This window comes from Panthera uncia, chromosome D4 (genome assembly GCF_023721935.1).
Source record: "Panthera uncia isolate 11264 chromosome D4, Puncia_PCG_1.0, whole genome shotgun sequence".
Classification (NCBI taxonomy): Eukaryota; Metazoa; Chordata; class Mammalia; order Carnivora; family Felidae; genus Panthera; species Panthera uncia.
This window is the reverse complement of record NC_064807.1, coordinates 87,688,156-87,711,445: the sequence shown is the minus strand read 5'-3', so window position 1 is coordinate 87,711,445 and position 23,290 is coordinate 87,688,156. Positions and strand designations below refer to the sequence as shown.

The 23,290-nt window shown below is 55.1% G+C and overlaps 1 protein-coding gene across 7 annotated transcripts in view; it reads right to left on the bottom strand.

Moving 5' to 3' along the window:
* Positions 1-23,290, bottom strand: part of CFAP77 (cilia and flagella associated protein 77) — a 129,844-nt gene that overhangs the window by 44,002 nt on the left and 62,552 nt on the right. For all 7 annotated transcript variants that reach the window (XR_007459487.1, XR_007459489.1, XM_049638277.1 and 4 more), the window contains exons 2-3: positions 13,640-13,739; positions 12,905-13,133 (exon numbers count right to left, since the gene is read on the bottom strand). Coding sequence is in view for 5 of the 7 variants with exons in the window: in XM_049638277.1 (XP_049494234.1) it covers positions 12,905-13,133; positions 13,640-13,739 (329 nt within the window). In the remaining 2 variants the exon portion in view is untranslated. The remainder of the gene's footprint in view (positions 1-12,904; positions 13,134-13,639; positions 13,740-23,290) is intronic.

Here is a 23,290-nt window from a genome sequence, read left to right as displayed (position 1 = left end):
GTCAATTAGCAGTTTCCCCACACAGGCGCCCAGAGGCGGCGGCGGTCGCAGGATGGGCGGAGGAGCCTGGCTGGAAGCTTCCCTCAACCTTGGGGGCCTGCACCCGAAACTGGGGAGCTCCCCTCCTGGGCACCTGCACCTGTGCAGAGGGGCTGTGGCTGGAGCCCCTCTGGGGGGAAAAGGCTCAGAGAAGCCAGTGGACAGGACAGGGGACGACACGCCTTCTAGACCACTCAGGAGCCTGCCGTGCAGGGGTCCTGGCGTCTGGGGACACAGTGAGTAGCAGGCAGAGCATCCCTGTCCTGTGGGGGTGGGGGGCACCGGCATCTGGTGTAAGCCGAGGAGGGTCGCCCTGGAGCCCAGCCGCTCCGCCCGTGAATGTGACCCGGAGGGGTCTCGCACCCGGGAAGCGAGGGGCCCCCCCCCCCCCCCGCGTGTCTGGCGATGGACGGCGGACACACCCACCCAGCGGACCAGGGCGACATTTGCAAAGGTGCGGGGTGAAAAAAGCAAGTCGCCACGCAACGTGATCTATGTGGTTTGAAGCCACGCGAACTCACCTGCGTTATTTATGGACCTCGAACGGTGTAGGAAAGATTGGGGACATCTGGATGGAAAGCATGCCTATTCCAACCTCGGGGTGGTCCTCTGGGAACGGAGGGAAGGGCGTGGGGTGAGGGAGGGGTGAGATGGGGCTTCAAGCTGTATTTGTTCTATTTTCTTATTTTTTTAATTGAAAAAATTGTTTAAATATTTATTTTTGGAAGAGACAGAGTGTGAGTAGGGAAGGAGCAGAGAGAGAGGGAGACGCAGAATCTGAAACAGGCTCCAGGCTCCGAGCCGTCCGCACAGAGCCCGACGCGGGGCTCGAACTCACAGACCGCGAGATCATGACCTGAGCCGAACTTGGCCGCTCAACCGACTGAGCCCCCCAGGCGCCCCGAGTTCTAGTTTATTTCTGTTGCAATAATTTTTTTAAAAGCCTCAGGTGCAAATACGGCCAGGCGGTTAAGTTTGCTACATCTGAGCGGCGGGTTCATGGAGTCGGTTATGAAACTTCTGGACTTCCTGTGTTTTGGGAGAGTTTCCTAATAAACACAGAAATGCAGAAAGGAGGGGCGAAATATTTGCTCCTCTGGGAGGCATCGATACCTCTCGTCTTTTCTCTGATTAAAACCTTTGATTGCAAACTACTGTCTTGTTTTCCACAAAACCATGATGGGACACATGTAACAAGACTCCAGCAGCACAAATCCCCAGGCGGTAACTCTAAAGGCAGTTGCCTCCTAGGGGCGCCTCGTTGGCTGAGCAGCCGACTCTTGGTTTCGGCTCAGGTCATGATCTCACGGTTTGTGAGTTCGAGCCCCACGCCAGGCTCTGCACTGACAGTGCGGAGCCTGCTTGGGAACTCTCTCTCTCCCTCTGCCTCTGTCCCTCCCCTCCCTGGCACTCTCTCTCTCTCTCAAAATAAATCAATTAAACAAAAATAATAAAGGCAATTTCCTCAAAACCCCGCGGTGACTAAAATGCAGGGCTTTCTGACTTGGCGGTAAGGCGCCTTGATGATTCCAGGGGGGTGAAAAGTGGCCCCCCCCCAAAGATACGTCCTTGTTCTAAGCCTCAGAACCCATGAATGTGACCTGTTTGGGGAAAGGAGCCTTTGCAGATGTAACTAGCTTTGGGATCTTAAGATCAGATCACCCTGGATTATTTGCGGGAGCCCTAAACCCGGTGACACGTGTCGTTACTGGAGACAAAAGAGGAGAGACAGACGCCCTGAGAAGAGGCCATGTGGTCACAGAGCAGAGACTGGAAGGTGCGGCCACAAGCCCAGGAGCGCCTGGGGCCACCAGAAGCTGGCAGAGGCTAGCACCCAGACCCTTCGGAGGGAATGGGGCCCCATGACACCTCGATTTCAGATTTCTGGGCTCCACCTTAGGAGAGAAGACATTTCTGTTGTTTTAAGCCACCAGGCTTGTGGGGATTTGTTACAGGACACTGATAACCGAAGGTCCGTGCCCAGCCAATCCACACCTAGGAAAAGACTTGCTCATTCAAGCGTTGGCCTGTTTCCAAGTCGGGGATGGGTCACAATCCAGCCACGCGGTACAGCAACAAGCACTTACTGAGCACCTACTATGTGCCAGGCCTGTGCTAGGCCCTGGGGATACAGCGATGAGCAGAGCCAGGCAGGGCCCAAAGTCCCCCGGGGCCCTCTCCCGCCCTCCTCTGCCCGCCAGAAGCAACGTGCACCGCATCGCTGTGCGTTGCTTTGTGTCCTGCTTCCTCTCTGTGTCCCAAACACCCCACGTGGTGCCGGCACGGCCTGGCGCTGTGGGAACACGCAGTACAGGACAGAAGTAGCAGATGGGACCTTTGAGGTCAAGTCCCGCTTTCCGGCCAGGGGATCACGGGTCCGTGTGTCCGCGGCTCAGTTTCCCCAACCATAGAGGGCATGCTGCTACGAACAGGTCACGGTGAAGGTCACGTAAAGGGCTGTGCGTAGAGCGCCGGTCCCCATGCCTGGCCCCGGAGGAGCTAAGGAAACGGAAGCTGGTATTGTTAATCGAACCTAATGCAGGCGCCCGGGCTTCTGGCTTGAATGGCTGCCTCCACCTGGTCCCCAAAGGGAAGAGAACCGAGTTGGCCCCTGGGCGCAACGTATTCAGGGACATGCTTCCTCTGAATTCTTCTTCTTTTCTATTTTAATTTTTAAAAATGTTTTATTTATTTTTAAGAGACAGAGACAGAGTGAGAGCAGGGGAGGGACACAGAGAGAGGGAGACACAGAATCCGAAGCAGGATCCGGGCTCCGGGCTGTCAGCACAGAGCCCGATGCGGGGCTTGAACTCGTGAACCACGAGATCGTGACCTGAGCCGAAGTCGGACGCTTAGCTGCCTGAAGCACCCAGGCGCCCCCACTCTGAATTCTTCTGCTTGAGGGTCCTGCACGGTGACGAGTCAGGCTTGAAGCCTGGCTCTCCCTGCCACACCAGGGATTGGTGGCTGGCTCCCAGCGGGGAGCAGCTCCTCTGTGCCCCATGTCACAGGGGCCACCGTGTCACGGAGGGGCAGGGCCAGCCGCAGCCCAGCAAGCCCTCCGACGGTGTCAAGACCGGGGCCGCGGAGGCCGGGCGCCAGGCCCACTCTCACACTTTGCCCACCGATGCCGGCAGGCGCGGCCCGGCTCTGGAAAAATCAAAAGCGGGAGCGGTGAGCTGGGGAGGCCCCGAGGGGGAGCGGCCTGCGGCCTCGTTAGCGCTGACCCTGGCACCAAGCCGCTCCTGATGGATGGGGTTCGGGAGGGCCAGGCCCCAGGGGAGCACGGCCCTATCCATTATGGGCCCATCAGCGCCTCCCTGAGCCCTCCCTGCTCCGAATGCCGGGAGCCTCGGGCCGGGAATAAATCTCTGTCTGGGCCGCAGGAGATCGGAGAGGGAAAAAAAGGCAAAGCATGAAAAATGTCTCATTCGCGGCTCCGGCAACAAAGCCGCCTTGGAGGGAGGAGTGAGAGGGAGTTTGGGGAGGTGGGAGAGGTTATAGCACGAGCAGTCAGGCAGGGGTCCCAGAGAGGAAGGGGGAGAGGATGGGCCCTCCCCACCACGTCCTCCCAGCCCCATCTCCCTGCCTGGGCCTGTCCTCCAGGTCAGGTGCACGGAAGCAGGCTGTCCCTGAGGAGGGGGGACCCTGGTCGGACACAGTTTGGGGTGTCCCAGCCTCCGGCCTGGCAGCCATCTGGGGTAGCCAACCCCTCCATCTAAGCTAAGGCTTGTTCTAAGCGTGAGGGTCCTGGAGTAAATCACCCGGACCCGAATCCCCGTGCCTCCAATCCCACCTGTGACCTCTTGCGAAAGGACATAACCTCTGCCTGCCTCAGTTTCCTCCTGGGTAAATGGAGGCGCTGGGCTGCAGTGAGGATATCCTGAGTTACTCTGTGGGGAGCCGGGTCCCCGGGAAGTGCTCGTCGACGTCTGCGGCCAGGCCTCGCTGGGACGCGGGCGGCCTCGTGGATGGCGCTCAGGATGAGAAATGATCTCCTCACTCGGGGTCTGGCTCTGTCTGCTGGAATTGCGCAGGCCGTGGGTAGGAGGCGTGGCTCAGGTCCTGGCTCTGTCACCAACTGGCCGTGTGGCCTCGGGCAAGTGACCCTCCGAGCCTCAGTCTCCTCGTCTGTAAAGTGGGGATAATGGTCCCTGCTTGATAGAGCCGTAAGGACTTAGTGAGATGACGTGCCAGCCAGCCATTCAGCGAGGGCTCCGTGACGTCAGCCACCCGTACCGCTCTCCAAACACACACCGGGCCTCGTTTTGCACTCTCAAGTCTCTGAGGAAAAAAGCCCCTCCACTGTCCTCATTTTTCATCACATTTGTACACGCTGGTTTCTGTCCCTCATCCCACCCACCATCCTGCCGCCTCTGGACACTTTCCTACTTGCGGACCTTCCCTGAATGTATGATGCCTCCCATTTTTTAACTTGATGGTACAAGTGTGACGTGAGTGGCAGAATAGAGTAGGAAGGTGGCCTCCCTTGTTTGGGACTTGCTACCTCTATTAATGAGGCCACGGGACATATTCACTCTTTGAGACAGCGTGACCACAATCCTGAGCCATAACATCAACCACAGGGGAACACAGCAGAGTCTGTTAAATGACACAAGACTCTGCCTTTCCCATCCCCTCTCTGGTCTCAAGTGTGCTGTGAGTTCACTTTCAATTACTCTGCCTCAAAGCCTGCAAAGGCCCTGAACCGTATTTTTCCTCAACAAGCACTTACTGAGGACCTACTCTGTACCTGGCTTTGATGATGTAGCAGTGGACAAAACTGACATTGTCCCTGGCCTCCAGGAGCGGAGTGTCCGGGAGAGCAGAGAACTGGTGACTGCCAGCGCGGGGAGCAGGCCCGCGCACTGAGCCCCTGGGTCGGTCGGCAGGAAGTGCATTTCAGGTTCAGTCTTGGGGCGGAGGTCGGGGGGGGGGGGGGGGGGGGGGGGGGGTTGGGGGGCCCCCACCCCCCCCCTTGTGGTCAGCCCCATTTCGTTCAGCCGGGCTTTGGGCCACCCATAAATCTGGAGCAGGTCTCCCCACTGGGAACCTGTCTTGCAACCCGGGGACGGTCGTCTGGGAAGGGGCTTATTATCATTTTATAGGAGTTCGGGTGGGCGGCTTGGATTTTGGCCGTCAGCTCTGGGAGAAACAAAATAACCCGGAGTGATTGATGGGCCCATTGTAAATTTGTAAAATAAATCAGCTTGGCAGAAAGATTCAAAAAACCTGTCAGGCAGCAAACATTTTTTAACAGCCTGTAAAATTTCCTCCATCCTTCACATTTGTCAATGTCAGGCTGATGATGCATCTGATAGCTGGGCAAGCAGCAGCACAGACAGAGGGTGGGCTGGTAGCATTTCCTACCTTTCTTGTGTTTCTCCTTGCTCCATGGTCTAAACGTGCTCAGCACCAGGATGGGGGGGGGGGGGGGGGGGGGGTCTAGACTAGCCTAATTGGCGGATGAGGCAAGTATCCTACGAAAGTCGCACGTTGCTGCCGGCTTCCCACTCAGATTCCAACGTGGCCACTCGTTCGTGCGTTCATTTGGCGAGGATTTCCCGAGGGCCCCCTCAGCAAGGGCCCTGTGGTCAGCACCAGGGATACTGAGGTGAGCACAGCAGGCTTGGAGCATCTAGTGTAGTGAACCTTCCCGGTGCCCCCTCAAGGAGTTTGTCTATCAGCAAGTGGGGAGCCAGTAAAGGGGAAGGGCAAGGGGAAGGGGAGGGCACATCAGAGGGGAAGCTCACCGTGTTCAGATTAACTTCAAGGCTTTAAGAAAAATCCAGACAGGACGGCCGTACTCTCTCTGTACAGTGTCCATACACATTCTGTCTCAGCCCCCCTCGAGTGCAGAAAAAAAACTAAACGTATCACCTCCACCCTTGTGTTTGTGAGGCAAGCAGCTCACTGCCACGGTCACCGTCACGAGTGCAGCGTAGCCAAGGGCAGATCACTTCGCCTCTCTGACCCTCTGTGTCTCTTCTTCTGCAAGACGGACAGGTAGGAGTCCCAACGTGGCACTCACTGAGCTGTTCAGAGTTATTTAAGGACGGGGTGCATCGGAGGCGCTCAGCACAACGCCTGACACGTCGTTATAACAATAAAGCCTAGTTGCCATTATTGGTTCGGGGCATTACTGGCTCACGGGCTACCTACCCTTCATCTAGCGCGTGTCATACCCAGACACGCGGCGGCCGTTTGCTTACTGACTGAGTGATGGATCCCCCCCCACACCCCCACCCCCCACCCCCCGGCTAGCAGCCTTGCCTTGTGTATGGCGTGAGCTCCCAGGCAGGACGGCGGGGGGCTCCGGGCGCCCAGAACCTTCCGGGAGCGCCAGCTGCTGCCCCGCTCTTGCTGCTTCCCCCCTCCCCGCCAGTCCCTGACTCATCAAAATCGACAACGCTGGACCAATTAGGAGCAGTAACAATTAAGATGTGCCAAGGGCATGGGAGCATTTGCAAACACTTGTTAAAATGCATCAATAATTAAGTGCTTCCTTAATAGTTACATTTCTGGCCTCCAGACATATCTGTTTATGGACCCTGGGTCGCAGCATGCTTGGAGATTCGTGTTACGGCCCGACACGCGGGTAATAAGAATTTAAAATCCTTCCCTGACCTGAAGTCTGAGATTTGACAGCGAAACAGCAGAGCGGTAAGGCACAGGCTGTCTCCAGCTGCCCGATCCTAGAGGTGCGGTCCTCAAAGCCGGCCAGCCGGACGGGGAACAAGTCCAGCTTTGCCACCGTGCAGCCAGCAGCGGGGCCTGCGCGCCCCCTTTCCTGGACCGTGAAGCAGATGTCAGGCGGAGGCATGATACCTGCCTCGTAGGACTGAGATTAGCATCAGCGATCACACACACAAAATGCGTGCCTCGTACACTCAGTGCAGAGCGGCTGCTGTTCGTGGTGGCCCCGACCTTCATCAGGGGACAAAGAGGGGCAGCAGTTAGCTGAGGGATCAGGACGACCAGTCGACACCAGCAGCTGCAAACTCAGTGCCCACCAGGACCAGACAGATGGCAAATATGGGAGGAGCCAGGCTGGGGGGGACCTGTCCGAAACGGGCACTGCCTCTCAGCTCCAGCCCCTGGTGCCTGAGCGCAGACCCTGGGTGCAGGGGGTGCAATCTTTCACTTTATTCACTGAGAGAGAGAGAGAGAGAGAGAGAGAGAGAGAGAGACAGTGTGGGGGAGGGGCAGAGAGAGAGAGGGAAACAGAGAATCCGAAGCAGGCTCCAGGCTCTGAGCCATTAGCACAGACCCCGATGCGGGGCTCGTTCTCACAAACCGCGAGATCATGACTGGAGTCAAAATCCAGAGTCAGACGCTTAACTGACTGAGCCACTCAGGCGCCCCTGGGCTTCTGGCTTTTTAGGTGAAGCGGGAAATCCAAGTTTTGTTGTTGTTGTTGTTGTTGTTTTTATGAAATCTCCTGGCTTTTTATTTATTTTTTTTTTTATTTTTTTTTTCAACGTTTTTTATTTATTTTTGGGACAGAGAGAGACAGACAGAGCATGAACGGGGGAGGGGCAGAGAGAGAGGGAGACACAGAATCGGAAGCAGGCTCCGGGCTCTGAGCCGTCAGCCCAGAACTCGACGCGGGGCTCGAACCCATGGACCGCGAGATCGTGACCTGGCTGAAGTCGGACGCTTAACCGACTGCGCCACCCAGGCACCCCCTCCTGGCTTTTTAAATGTGGCACCTCATGGGGCACCCGGGTGGCTCAGTCGGTTAAGTGTCCGACCTTGGCTCAGGACATGATCCCGCGGTTTGTGGGTTCAAGCCCCACATCAGGCTCTCTGTGGTCAGTGTGGAGCCCGCTTCAGATCCTCTGTCCCCCTCTCTCTCTGACCCACCCCGGCTGGTTCTCTCTCTCTCAAAAGTAAAATAAACATTAAAAAAAAAGTTTTTTTTTGGGGCGCCTGGGTGGCGCAGTCGGTTGGGCGTCCGACTTCAGCCAGGTCACGATCTCGCGGTCTGTGAGTTCGAGCCCCGCGTCAGGCTCTGGGCTGATGGCTCGGAGCCTGGAGCCTGTTTCCGATTCTGTGTCTCCCTCTCTCTCTGCCCCTCCCCCGTTCATGCTCTGTCTCTCTCTGTCCCAAAAATAAATAAAAAACGTTGAAAAAAAAAAAAAAAGTTTTTTTTTTAATAAACGTGGCAACTCATTCACAGTTTTCGTCACTGGATGGGCCAAACATCTCTGTGGGCTGACTTGGCCGTGGCTCCCCGCTCATGACCACATGGCCACACGGGCACCGTTTCCCCATCATGGCTTGGGGCCTCCACTTTCTTTTAGCCACACCAGCTCGTGGACTGAAATGCACCTTTCCAATTTAGTGACCATCTGTGACAAAGCAGTGTGAATTGGAAACCAAATCAGCCAAGTGGAAGGACGGACGGAATCCGTCATTCCGTCCATCGTGAAATACGTCAAAGGGTAAGAGATTTGACATCCGGGGGACAGGGAGAAGAGCTGGGGTCAGAGTTTTGTCTCACACGGCAGTCACATGCTCGGGAGCGTCCCGAGCTTCGAGTGGCTTTCCTGTGTATTTTGTTATTATTATTTTTTAACATATCTGTAGTTGTGAGTAAACGGTACTCATTTGTTTATTTATTTATTGGACCAAATCGCCCCCAACAACTCCTCGGGTAGTCGTGTGTAATCAGATTTGTTTTCTGCTTTTTTAAACATGCTTTTAAAGTAAAGGAATAAATACAATTGAGGCTTGTAAAAGGTGATCATTACGAAAGGGGCCTCGGCCCCATAACTTTAAAGTAATAGCCCCATTACGGAGAAGGGCGATCGCGTCTTAACTGCTCCTTCTACTTACGTCGCGAGGTTGAGGGGTTCTGGACGCTCGCTGAGCAGCTCAGTAAAAGCCTTTCCAGCGGCCATTTAACCTCCATTTACGAAGAAATAAAGCAAAATTGATGCTGATTTGGGCCTGCTTTGGGGGATATTTTTGTTCCGTAAAAGCCCTTTTGCTTGCAATTTGCTGGGCCGCCCTGACACATGAGAGAGGGCTGCTGTTGATAAAGATAAAGCTTTATGGCCACGATATTTGCTGCTAACAGCAACCTAATGCAGCATTTTCATTTTTGTGCAATTAATGTTAACGTCTGCTACGAAAATTGTCATTAAATACCATTTTAAAATCCATTCAATTTGCATATGCAAAGCCCATTTACCATCACAGAGGATATAGCTGGCACTTCATCACGTCCTTACCCTCGAATTGTAGCCACTCGGTTTTATAGCAATTTAAGATTTTATATTGAAAGCCAGATGATAATGGATGTCCTTTCTGAGCCCAGCTGACTTCAGCTTTTCCATTGTACGTGGAATAACGCAGCCCCAGGACCGGGAACTGTGGGCATTTGTGCTGTACCTCAGTCCCAAGGAGGCAAGTGTGCAAGAAAGAGCACCGGACGGGGAGTCTGCCGACCTGGCTCTAGATCTGACTCTTGTCTGGTCCCAACTTGCTGTGTGACCTTGGGAAAGTGTCTTGACCTCTCTGAACGTCTGCTTCCTTGTCTTATTTATTTTATTTCCTAGTTTTATAAAGTAAGCTCTATACCCAACATAGGGCTCGAACTTAGGACCCCAAGATCCAGAGTCATAGGCTCCACCCACTGAACCAGCCAGGTGCCCCCGCTTTCTTCTTTTAAATCATGGCTTTGAGGCAGGTGATGGCTAACGTCCTACGTCTTCTAAAATTTTGTTTTTAAATATAAGCACTTCAGGTTGAGAACCCAGCTTAGGGAGATCGGTTAATTTCTCCCTGCCTAAGCTGGGCAAGTAACCCCACCCACCTCCCCGCACAGGCCCTTCCAAGACAAGGAAAGGAAACCGACACAGAGGCCAAACATAACCTGAGAATCCCAGCTGGCTGCGTTACTGCTCTAACATCCTATTCACAGGTCAGGAAACAGAAGCCTTGGAGGGAAAACTGTCGGGGACCACGCTGGAACAAGAGCCCTAGGCTGACGGCTGCTCCCAGACACCATGCCGTCTTGGGGACACTGGTGACCGGCCCGGACTAGTCTAGCGGTCTGGCACACAGTGGGAGTCTCTGTCCCTCTGTACTCCAGGCGGCCTTGGGAAACCATGCCTTGGAGGGCCTGACTTTAGGGCATTATTATTATTTTTTTTTAATTTTTTTCAACGTTTTTTATTTATTTTTGGGACAGAGAGAGACAGAGCATGAACGGGGGAGGGGCAGAGAGAGAGGGAGACACAGAATCGGAAGCAGGCTGCAGGCTCCGAGCCGTCAGCCCAGAGCCCGACGCGGGCCTCGAACTCCCGGACCGCGAGATCGTGACCCGAGCCGAAGTCGGACGCTCAAGCGACTGAGCCACCCAGGCGCCCCTAGGGCATTATTTCAAAGTGGGGGGGAAGGGGGGTGTGCCAACCACCGTTAATCTGGACCAGAAATGATTTTCCAATGTGTCTGTACGGTCGCGTTCCACGTTTGGAGGGCTGGCGAATAGAAACGCATTTCCGGTGAGAGAGACGTGTACAGCTGAGACCATGGGAGGTGGGAGAGCTTTACCGCAGAGATGACGCTGAGCTGAACTCCAGAGAATGAGTAGGTTTTACCAGGTAGGGTGGCGAGAACAGGCGGGGGAAGGCATACAAAAGTATGGCAGCTCCCGCTGCGGAAAACGCGACGGCACGTCCTCAAAACACCAAACTTGGAATCCCGCGTGTGACTCAGCAAGTACACCCGAAAGCAGGGACACACACGGGTATTTGCACACCCGTGTTCGCGGCGGCACTATTCACGATAGCCAGAAGGTGGACACAGTCCGAATGCCCATCGACGGAGAAACGAAACGCGGCATATCCACACGGTGGAGTATGATTCGGCCCTGAAAAGGAAGGAGATTCGGACACCGCTACAACGTGGATGAACCTCGAGGACCTTACGGTAAGTGAAACAAGCCAGAAACAAAAGGGCACATTTGGCATGATTCCGCTTAGATGCGGTATCTACAGAAGTCAACAATCGTAGAGACGGAAAGCAGAATGGTGGTTACAAAGAGCTGAGGGAAGGGAGGAACAGAGAGGTACCAAATGGGGCCCGAGTTCCAGCCCGGGATGAAGAAAGGCTTCTGGAGATGCATGGTGCTGTGGGTTGCACAGCAGTGTGAATGTCCTTAAGGCCGCTGAACTGTACATTTAAAGATGGCAAATCTGGGGGCGCCTGGGTGGCTCAGTCGGCTGAGCATCTGACTCTTGATTTTCGCTCAGGTCGTGCTCTCACCGTTTGTGAGTTCGAGCCCCTCGTGAGGCCCCTCCCTGGAAGCGTGGTTCCTGCTTGGGATTCTCTCTCTCCCTCTCTCACTGCTCCCCCCCACCCCCTGCCACTCATACTCATTCTCTCTCTCTCAAAATAAATAAACAAAAACTTCAAAAAAGACCAGTACATCTTACCACAATAGAAAATAATTAGAAAAAATAAAAAATAAAGAAGGAACCATCGCCGATAATAATAATAATAATAACAATAAAGTATGGTGGGAGAGCCAGAGGAAGTCACCTACCCAGGAACAGTGGGAGGAAGGTGGGAAAGAGGCTGGGGACAGACTGTCGATGGCACTGCCACATAGATAGACCAAGATATTGGCTTCTCGGTCACGGGCATCTGGTTGGGGCTTGGCGGCCCCAGGCCACTTGTTGCCAGCTACGGGCGCTTCTGTTTATTTGCACAGTGCGAGGCACAAACACCAGTGATTTTTTTCTGCTGTGACACATCATGGGTTAGGAAGCCCTGGTGCATTGAACATCTGCCGTTTTGCCTACTGTTGTGTTCTGTTCTCCCTCCGGGGTCAGAGCCTTGATTTCTACATCCTTTCCACCACCAGCCCCATGTGGATGGTGGAGACTGAGCCCAAACACCTACCCCGCCCAAGAAGGGGCAGGGGATCAGACCTGCCCAATCAGGGCATCAGAATCTCCTGGTCTCAGCAATTGGTTCAGAGGCAGGCATGTGACCCGGAACTGGCCAATCAGTGTACTTCGCAATCCCTGCTCACAGTGGCTGATTCAGGGATCGGCAAGGCTCTAAAGTTGGACCAAGGAATCTTAATCTGAAGGCTGCCATAGCTTCTGTGCCCTTCCCCCTGAGGATGGAACTGTTCCTGGTCATTTAGCTACACGAGGCAGAGGCTTGTCAGAGAACAAAGCCAAGATTGGGAAGCATAGCCAAGACATGGCGAGACATACCCAATACTGATAACATCCCTTGGTGACCTAGATCCAGCTGTGCCTGAAGCTGCGCCCGAGCTTTTCAATCATGTAAGCCAATAAATTCCACTTAAAAAAATATCGAGCCGGTTTGAGTTGAGATTTGATTACGTGCAACCACGTTCTACTTTTTAAAATTTATTTTTTTTATTTTTTTAATGTTTATTTTTTGAGAGAGAGACAGAGACAGAGACAGAGCATGAGCGGGGGAGGGGCAGAGAGGGGCAGAGACCCAGAATCCGAAGCAGGTTCCAGGCTCCGAGCTGTCAGCACAGAGCCCGACGCGGGGCTCAAACTCACCGACCGTGAGATCACGACCTGAGCAGATGTCGGACGCTTAACCGACCGAGCCACCCAGGCGCCCCCGCATCCTACTTTTAGAGAATGTCACGCATCCCAGAGTTGGCACGTGGGTTGCATGTTTGCTGCTGAGCCAATCACCGTGACCAAGGTTTGTGAGCTACACCGATTGCCCAGGCCTGGAGCGCTCCCCACCCCCTTCCTGGAGTCAAAGGCCATGCCACACACAGTTCCCCAGTTCAGTCACCTCTGAGTGCCCTCCGGCCCCCGGGTGAGGGATCGAGCCTGGTGTCCCGGCCACTTACCGTGCCACGACCCCAAACGTCATGTTTGGAGGGAGGGAGGGCATTTCCTTCTTGATGTGCCGGTCATCCTGGTCACTGATGCGGATGTCGTTGAGCTGGCGGTAGAGGAAATTCTCCCGAGCGGTCACCAGGCCGGCTTTCACCGCCCCGCGATTCATGGCAATGTAGTTCCGGGTCAGCTCGTGGGGGCACGTGGGCTGCTGCCTAAACACATTCCAGTGTCCAAGGGCTGAGGGCAGGGAGGGACGGAACGGTGGTGCAGCGGTCAGGCCGCGGCACCTGACCAAGAAGAAACTGGGGCGTGTGTGCCTCCCACTAACCCCGGGCCTGCTGTGTGACGGCCCTGCGTGGCCTGCTGGAAAGGGAGGGGTCAGGATTCCCAGAGATTCCGGAGGGCACCAGAGCATCCTTCGCCAAGCCGGGTCCGCCTGGCCTTCACCTCCTTGGGGCCGTCAGAGGGTTGGTCCTGAGCCCATTCTGTGCTCGAAGCTCAAACGGGGCAGGGCACCAGGTTCCACCCTGGCTGGGGCCCATGCTGTTTCCCTGACACCTTAGACCCGGACCCTGCCTGGACCTCCCCGTCTCGGCCAAGCCCAGACTGCGGTTTTCGACCAGAATCACGCTGCGGGGCAGGCCCCGGGACTCTCTGGCTCTTTCCCTGGAGCGCGGCCAGCCGCCTAGGTTGAGAGCTCATGCCCCTCCCCCCCACCGGGGCTCCAAAGTACGCCTGCTCACCTTCGGGGACCCCTCCATCCAGCCCGCGGACGTAGAGCCCGTAATTGAAATCAATTCCAGGCAGAGTGCAACTTCTTTCTCGGGGCTTCCCAAGTTCAGCCTGTGTGGGGACAGACAGAAAGCCAAGGTGAGGAGCGAAATCGCAGACCGACGGCATCACGGCAAGTTCAGCCACAGGAGTCAATCAGATGCTCACTTGGCCGCAGGCCCCGCGGGTGACCTTCAGGGCCACTAGGGTAAGGATGACGGAGCCCTCCGCGAGGTGAGCGCCGGGGGCACTGGGCATCGAGACACAACCGGGAAAGCCTGCCCGGTGTGCTCGTGATGGGGGACAAGTGAGCAGGGTCAGGAGGACCCCCGAGGCCTTGAAAGAGGAGGTGCGTTTGTGTGAGGGGAGGGGCGCGCAGCAGTCCCTGGGGGTCCAGCCTGGCCCTGCCTGCCCAGCGCTGAGTCGCCCAAGGGGACACACGGGAAGGCGTGGTTCACAGACGTTCACCTGGAGGCCCCTGTTCAAGGAGGGGCCGTCTTTCCTACCTGACTCTTCATTCCTTGTGTCATTCTCACTGGAGCCCGTGAGGACGTCAATGCTCCTTGAGTCCTCGCCTGCAGGTGGGGATATGGTAACAAGGCCCACCATGACCTTCCCGGTGGCCGGCCAGCTCTCCTCACTCTCCGGGTGAACTCCTTGCCCCGCGAGAAGGGGGTCTTAGGAACAAAATCGGTCTATTACCAACCACGTGACTCCCCCATCCTATAGACAGGGAAGCGGACACCGAGAGAGGTGCTCGTGACCCACGGCTCCTACGGGATGGGCTGGGTTTCACAGGCTGGAGTGTTTGGCCTCCGGCCGGAGCTCTTAATCATTAGATTACACGGCCCCCTCTCGGGGCGCCTGGGTGGCTCAGTTGGTTAAGCATCTGCCTTCGGCTCAGGTCATGATCTCACAGGTCATGGGTTCGAGCCCTGCATCAGGATCTCTGCCGTCAGCACAGAGCCCGCTTCGGATCCTCTGCCCCCCTCTCTCTCCGTTCCTCCCCTGCTCGTGCTCTCTGTCTGTCAAAAATAAATAAGCTTAAAAAAAAAAAAAAGATTACCCGGCCTCTCTTTCAAGTAGCAGCTGCCTGAGGTCAGAGGTCCTGGCCTGTAAGGCCCTTAGAACATTCAGTGAGCCCGTGCTGAGTTCGGACTGTGTTCCAGATACGATATTTGGTTGTCCCTGTGCTTCTCTCAGGCAGGACCCATCACTATCCCCATTTCTCAGATGAGGCAGCTGAGGCACTGAGAGGCCAAACAGTTTTGCCCAAGTCCCCACGGCAGGAAGTGGCCAATTTGGGATTCGAACCCAAGCTGTCTGTCTCCAGCCCACACCCAGATCCACCAGTTAAACGAATATCAACGAGCCAGTCTGGCTTTTATTGCCTTCCTTTTCCTGGTGGCTCAGAGCAGGTGCTCTCAATAAATGCCTGAGAGCAAAAGCCTCTTCCTCTGGGAAGCCCTCCCAGGTTGCCTTCAGTCCGGACAACTTTCTTTGTTGTACGGCATCTCAGGGCCCCGAGCTCTACCTGCAGGGCACTTACAAACTTTCGCGGTGGTACCTCGATGGCACCGATGGGCCTCGCCAACATGACGCTCAGGGAAAGAATCAGTCACACAGGACCACATACCGCACGATTCCATTTACGTGAAACGTCTCAAATAGCAAATTGGAGGAGGAAAAGTGGAGTGAATGGTGGCTTACGGCCGGGAGGGGTGATGGCTGCGAGGTGTCCTAGAATGGACTGCGGTGACGATTTGCACAAGTCTGTGAACGGGCTGAAAGCCGTTGCACCGCAGGCTTTGTTTGCGTGAATTGCGTGGTATGGGAATTATGTCTCAGTAAAGCCATTAGAATTACACAGCAGTGTGATCAAGTCGTTAATCGCACGGCCATCAGTTCGATGTCGGTCTCCCCCTGGTGGAAAGTCTCTCCGTCTTTATTTTAAGGTTAATTTTTTTTTAGTGTTTTTTTTTTTTTTTAATAGACCTTATTTTTTAAGGCAATTTCATGTTCACAGCAAAACTGAGCCGAAGGTGCCCAGATTGCGCCTCTGCCCCTCCCCGAGCCCCCTTCTCCTCACTCCTCTTTTTCCCTGTGCCCAGCATGGCAGAGATACTAGTAAATAGGGGTGAACGAATGAGGGAAGGAAAGACGGAAGGAAGGAAATGCCTCCTTGGAGACTCTTCTCAGTTCTCGTCTGCACGAGGTTCTCCCTCTTCTTTCCCATCTCAAATCCCAGGTCCCACCTCCCTCGCGAGGGATGGAGTTCTGAGTTCCAGGCAAGTGCACGGGGGCCTCTGCCGGGCGGTTTGCTTTGAACTCCTTCCGCAAGACTCACTCCGAGCTGCAGACAAAGCTCTGGCTTCTCATTTGTTTATGAAAATGATCTGGCCTCTCTGGTGACTGCAGGGGAAGTTAATTAAAATGTGACTTCTCCAGGAGAGGCCTCCGCCTCCCTCAGGGCAAGTGCAGGTGGGCAGACTTCCAGCTGGCAAAGGAAAGACAGACAGACTCAGGAGCTGGCTGTTACTTGCGGGGTGGGGGGAGCGGAAAAGCACGCAGGTGTCTGGGTCTCTGCGCTTTTTACCGAGGGTTGCCTGGGAATCAACAATTGCCAAAGTACCTGGAAGCCTTAGGCTGCAAGAATCGTTCGGATGGGAGTTTCACCCATTCTTTCACTCCACAAATATCTTGCACGGACTCTGCACCAAGCCCTGTGTTGGGAGTTCTAAGCCGAACAAAGCAGAGACATAGCCTTTGCCCTTATGAAGTGTATTGTTTTGGAAAAGGGATAATCAAACAAGTAACAATAGTCAAGTGCACCAGAGGGTTAGAATGGGGGAGCACAGATTGCCTCTAGCTCTAAAAAATTTGAGTCCATAGACTGAGAGAAGATTTTTTGCAATGCAAGTATCTGACAAAGGGCTTTTACCCATCATATATAAAGAGCTGCTACAAATCAATAAGAAAAAAAGGCAGACAATCCTATGGAAGGATGAGCAAGAGACCTGAACAGGCACTTCATTAAGAGGATGTCCAAGTGGCTAAGATCCATATTTCAAGTGGCTTAACCTCTGAGAAATGCAAAATAAAAACTCAATGCTATTGTGGAGAATGCCGAGCAACCAGAACGCAGATGCGCTTGGTGGGAGGCACAGACTGGTGCAGCCACTGTGGAACGCCATTTAGCAGTGTCTATTAAAGGTAAACACACGCCTACCTGATAACCCAACCATTCCCTCCTGCCCACCCAACAGAAGTGAGTGCCTCCGTCCTACAAAGACCCATCTGAGAACGCTCACAGCATCTCAGTCCCTAGTAGCCAAGTACCGGAAACAATCCCAATGGCCGTTATAAGGTGTATAAAAAAGTTGTGATGTATTCATTCTGTAGACTACGCCATAACAGTCGTTCTCGATCAGGGGCAATTTTGGCCCCCAGAGGACACCTGGCTGTGTCAGAGACATCATGAGTTGCCACCACGTGGGAAGGAGCCCTACCTTCCAGGTGGCTGGTGGAGGCCAGGGTTCCTGCTCAACATCCAACAACGCACAATACGGTCCTCGCCTCCAACAACAAAGAATTACCCGGCCCCCAAGGCCAACAGTGCCGAGGCTGGGAAAGCCCACACTATGGCAACCACCGTGGGGCGAAAGAAGCCAGGCGCGCGAGGGACGCGTAGAGGACGCTCGAACGCCATCGGTGTGGGTGCCCTTGGGGCAGGCGTCGTGGCTGAGGCTGCGTCGGAGGCTTCGGGGGATCTGGTCCTGCTTCTTGACCTGATGTGGGTGCCCTTCACGCCGTGCAATCCTGCCTGCTGTCCTCCTTCAGAACCCGCTCATCTGTGATGTGACCGCGGCCACAGGTTGAGAGAGCAATGTGTTCCTGATGGCCACAGGAGACACCTGCACGGAAGCACCGTGTAAACCCCGGCAAAACAGAAGTGGCGGCAGCAACACGAAGAGAATCCGTGGGGTCCCAAAGGGTTCTTTGCTGTGTGCTTTTGCAATGGTGGGGTCCCGTCTGGAATTCTCGGACTGTTCGTTTTGTCATTTGCTCCGACCGTTCCAGACCAGAGTGTCACCCAGAAGGAAGAAGCTCCCCAAGAATTCGGCGGAGAAGGGGGTTTGGCCTTCCAGCCCCACGGCTGGACTTGCTTCCCTCTCGGGCAGGTCGTACAGCATCTGAGAAGGCCACTTGTAGGGCACCAAAGGGTCCCCGGGCCCTTCTCAGGTGCAGCCCCAGAACACCCCCAGAGCTGTGTGCCCCCTGACCTTTTCCCGGGTCCCACCCATCCACAGACCCTCCTGTGCTTAAAAGCCCCCTCTCGGTAGTTCAGTCCTTTAGGCCCAGGGGCCGGGTGCTCTGGGGTCCCCGCGCTCACACGTGAACGCCCAGAGGAGTGGCGGACTCACCCCCAACCAGCTCAGCTGGCGAGTGAGAGGAGCTCAGGGGCCCCCCTTGGTGCCAACACCCCCAACCACCACGGTGACCGTGCACCAGCCTCCTTTACCTCCATCGCCTCTGTCTCATGCTTAGAAGAATCCTGCAAAGCGGTTACTACCGTCCCGGTTTTCAGGTGACAGCGGCCCAGACAGCTTCAGGGCCTTGGCTGCTCCAAGCTGCACAGCTAATGAATGGCCAAGGCAGGATTGGAACCCGTATTGACTCCACAGGGTCTTTGCTGCCTCTTAATCACTCACTTGGCATCTAGCATAAACTACCGGGGACCATTCCTCCTCCTTCCTTGTGCGCCGATCTTAGCTCTGCGGGCGGGAGGCTGTTTGGGCAGAGTGGCTGTGCCTTGCATGTCTTTGCACACTCCCCCCCCACCCAGAGAACCAAGGTGGCCTTATGCCCAGGAGGGCCCCATGGGAAGTCCACTCTTTTCATGTATAGCGGGATTGTGGGAAAAGCTGCCACCTCAGAAAACACCGTAGGCCTGTTGTGACCTGGACGCAGGATGGCAAAGTCATGACCGGGTCAGGGGAAAGTGGGCAGGGAAAGAAAGAAAGATACCAACCTTGGATTGGCATTTTGGAGAGACCTGACCGGAAGAAGATTCCTGTGGGTCAGCCAGGGAGGGCAGGAGAGCCAAGGGTTCTCCAAGGGGCTTCTTGGAAGTAAGAAAGAGCATTGAGCCAGAGGTAGAAGGACCTGGCCTCCTTTCCCAGCTCGACCAGAGAGACCTTCTAGAAGCCTATAGAGAAAAGCGTCTAGCAGGTGTCTGGGCACCTCAGGGGAGCTGTGTGAAGCCAGCTAAGGATTGACAAACAGGTGCTCAGAGCTCCTGACCCCGAGCTTCCAGATGTGGGCAAGCCAGTCGTGACAGACATCTGAGATCAGCTGCCACTGATATGCAACATAATTTGAAGTCGAGGGTGGGTCACCTGCTTCCCTGTGGCCACCCCTCCCTCTCTGATATCCGTGAAACTGATGACATTGGCCACAAATCTCGGCTTCGATTGGCCACTCAGCTCCCCAAGCTACCTGCCCCCACCCCCAGCCCAGAACAGGATAAGAGACAGCCCAGAGAGGCAACAGCTCTCAGGCTGGCATGTGCAAAGGTCCTGGGGCGGATGGTGCAGACAGGCTGTTGGGCCACATGAAGGCTGGAAGCACCTTCCCTACACGGGGATCTCTTGGAAACACCGCACTCTCTTTACTGCAGAAGTAAAGAAAGGCAAAGAGGAAGAGAGATAACCTTTACTGAGCACCTCCTCCAAGGCTCATGTTATGTGATCTCACTAAGCCAACCTTAGTTCTGAGAACTTACTCTGCCCGAGAGCTTCTCGTGCTTCTCGGGGAACTCCGCCAATCCCACTGTGAGGTCGGTTTCTCAATTTCCAGGCGGGAAAACTGAAGGCTCCCCCCTGCCCAAGGCCACCCGGCTAGTATACAGAGCAGCTGAGGGAAAGCTGAGCTCTCTCAGACGTGCTGACCCCACAGCAGGCCCCCCAGCAGCTCTCTGAGGGAGGGAGGTCACATTATCTCCAGTGGACGGATGGGGAAACTGAGGCCCGGGAAGAGAAGGGACCCATGAACCCCTTTCAGCCTGCACATGCGAGCCCCCTCCCGCATTTCCCGTGTCTGATGGCGGAATTCTAAGACGTCTCCTGCAAAATCCTCAAGGCCTTTGAAGGGGCACGCCTTAGCTCCGCACGGCAGGGAAGTGTGACACACGGGCCGCTATTCAAACATGGCCCAGCAGCCAGGATCCCTCGTGGTCGAGGTGCTCGAATCAAGAGGCGTCGGGATGTGGGAGAAGAATCCCGGCTCTGCGTCAGACCACCCCGCCCTCCTCGGCACCGTTCAAACTGTGCCTTTCCCCGAGTTTCCTCCGTCACACAGTGGCTTGGCTGGAATACAGCTCTGGGTGACAGCTGTCCCCATCAGCAGACAGCTTCATTAAACCTCATTAAGATGTCATCCCTTGCTGACTTAGTTCCCGTCTCTCAGCTCTAATTAAAGCCAGCTCTCTCCCTGTCCCAGGGGCCCTGGGATTCTCTGGGCTCCTTCTGCACCGCCGCTCTATCCGCCGTTTACACAGAGGACCCAGGCCCTGGACCCCCGCACTGGATCAGGCCGGGCAGGCAGCCCCCCGCCCCACCCGGAAGCCCCCTCGGAGCAGCCTGTCGCCGGCGTGAGGACCACTGGGGCTTTCCAGAGGCGCAGGTGGCGTTCCCCGCAGGCTGCTACCTCGCTCTGAAGTCACCTGAGGCGCCAGGAAGGACGGCCCCTCGCCCTGGAGCCTCGCCCGAGCCGCTTCTCATGAACCGGCTTCGAAATAAGCAACCTGACCTTGCAGTTCAAGTCTAAGAATTTCCCACCCGATATACGTTTGGAAATTCATAACTAGCCCCTGTTTGCCTCCCAAGAGGCGAAAATGGGTGAAATCAGTTGCCTTTATTTCTTGGATGGCCCGGACGGGATCCATCCCAGGGGGCGTTTCCAAGATGGGTTTTCAGCCCCGGAGCTCAACGCCCGGGTTCTGGACTTACCTTAGAAACTCGCTCCCGCAGGAGGAAGCCCCGTAAAGGAATCACGCCCACTTCCTGTCGGCCACACAGAAGGGAGTTCGTTGACCCTCTAGCCCAGCGTCTGAACTAAATAAATGTTTGCCCGACAGCTGAAGAGTCTCCACTTACTTTCCTGCACCCCATTAAAGTGTGGCTACGTGAACTCCCGCAGTTACGGCCTGGTAGTTATTAAATAAATATCTGCACATAGCCAAGCCCATTCATGCACACGCACACACCTACCACTGTGCTCATGGAGGGGTAGTTCATTATTGTAAAACAACTTAAGACCCTCGAATGAAAAGCACAATATAAATGCAAATCGTGGTCCTGATTAGCATAGAGGATATTTATTTATTTCCATAATGAGAACCTCAGATAAACAATCACGTGAAATAAGGTACATTATGCATCAAAGGACTCCAGCACCGTCTCAGAAGCCGGGTTCTTTGAACCGTGTGCCTTGTGTGAGTGGCATGTGAACTTGAATAATGACCCCAGAAAAGGCACGCATGGGAGGACCACGTCCCCCTACATGATCAAAGGCATATAAAATAATGTCAAGTGAAAAAAAAACAAACAAACAAACCACAGCAGGATTCACAATCGAACATATACTATGGTTACGGCCACGTGAAGAAAGCTTCACGGAAAAAACATACTGGAAGGAAACACACATCACTGATTGCGTGAGGGCGTGTAGTTAGAGACAGGGAGAGGGTGTCGAGATGTTAACTTGCAGAATCGAAAAAGGCAAAAGGCAGAGTTAAAGTGTGAGTTTCTATTCCCCACGGTACCTGCCAAGGGTCGAAGGCAAGGTTCTTCTCCTGTGTCATTACAACCGCAAGGGTTATGATGAGGGCTGGGCTGGCGGCCCCTGGGGTGGAGGGAGGTGTGGAGGGGAGGACGAGGACGGGAGAAGCCAGCTTGTTAATGTCACACGGGACTGAGTTCCAGGTCCGCCACTTCCCGTGTGACCCTGGGCAGGTCGCTTAATTTGTCTGGTCCCGGCTTCCTGCCTGGAACACCTCCCAGAGCTGCATGGAGGGTCTGGTGGCATCCGGCCCTGGGTGTGGCTTCGGCTACGGCTGTGGTTATAGGTGGCATTACGGGAGCAGCTCTCCAGGTCAGGCCAAGGGGAGTCCCAGGCAGTGGGACAGCTCTCCGGGCCCCACTGCACCTGCCCTTGCCTGGCTCTCGCGCCCGGCGCCGCCTTGTGTTCTGCCTCCAGCCTGGTTCCTCCGTCTCCCTGGGGCGGCCCGGGGCTCCCTCCGTGCTGCCAGGACCGTTACTGCAACTGATGTATGGCCCCTGCCGTTGAGGCGGTCACGGTGACAGGGCCCCTGCGCTCCCTCCCCGCCCTCCCCTCCCCCCAGACAGCTTGAAACCAGGTCCTTCATTTGCATTTACATGATCTCGCTGTGCAGCTTATGAGATCGAGAGATTTATTTGCTACTTAGCTTGATGTTTGATTACACTCGGAGAAGGCGGTGAGCGGCAAAGTGCATGGATGCGTCGCTCCGAGCCTGCAGCCTCTGGGGGCCAGTAACTCAACAGCAGGTTTAGGCGGATGAGGGGGAAACGCGCAGCGTTTTGAGAAAGGCAAACGTGAGAGGCTGGAAGGAGAAAACACCGTGATCTGGATTTTTTTTTTTTTCTTTTTTAATGAAAGCAACAGAAACTGGCTGAGGTGTCATCTGAATTATGAGCAGCCCCAAGCAACCCTATGAGTTAGCTCATCGTCCTGGGGAACGAACTCCCAGAAACTTTTCCTTCCGGGCAAAGCCAGAGGCTCCTGAAATTGATGGTTCCGCGCCCCCCCTCCCCCCCTCCCCCCCAAGTAGGGAGGGGTGAGGATCGCCTCCTGCTTATAGGTATGGCTCTCCGATCGCAGCGTGTGGATCAACACGGGCTCTGCCAGTTACACCCAAGCTCCTCATCTGTAAAGCGGGCAAACAATCCCACCTCTTAGGTCCGAAGCTGAGCCGGGTGACCTCAAACCATGGTGGACACAGAGCAGGCTCCCAGTAAACCGGCCGTTTTCTGAAGAAGCAAGGAATAAAGCGAAATGCTCCCGTGGAGTGAGGTCCCTCAGTGCCACGCTTTGCCGTCCAGCGTCACCTACGTGTTGCTCGGGTTGTGCGCGGTGGGGGCTGGGTTCTAGCTCCCTGGCTGGCCCGGTCCGGATGCCTGCAGCCGGGCAAGCCTGTTTTCATAGTAGTCTGCGCTGGGCATAGCGACGGGCAGAGATCTGCTGCTGCCAGCCTGCACCCTGTGGCGTTCCAGATCCAAACAGAAGTCATCTGGAACATTCCTGAGACATGACAATTTGGTGCTTGTGAGAGCATGATCTTGGGGCCAAACCTGCTGGGTTGGGATTCTGGCTTCTCACCTCTGTGTGGTTCTGAGCCAGTTGTTTAAGCTCTGAGCCTATAATACAGATGTAATGAGAGCACCGGCTCACGGGGTTGTTGGAACATTGCATAATGCCGGGCAGGTTCTTAGCAGAGGGCCTGGAAGGTGCTTTTTTTTTTTTTTTTTAAGTTTATTTATTTATTTGGAGAGAGAGTACATACAAGCGGGGGGGGGGGGGGG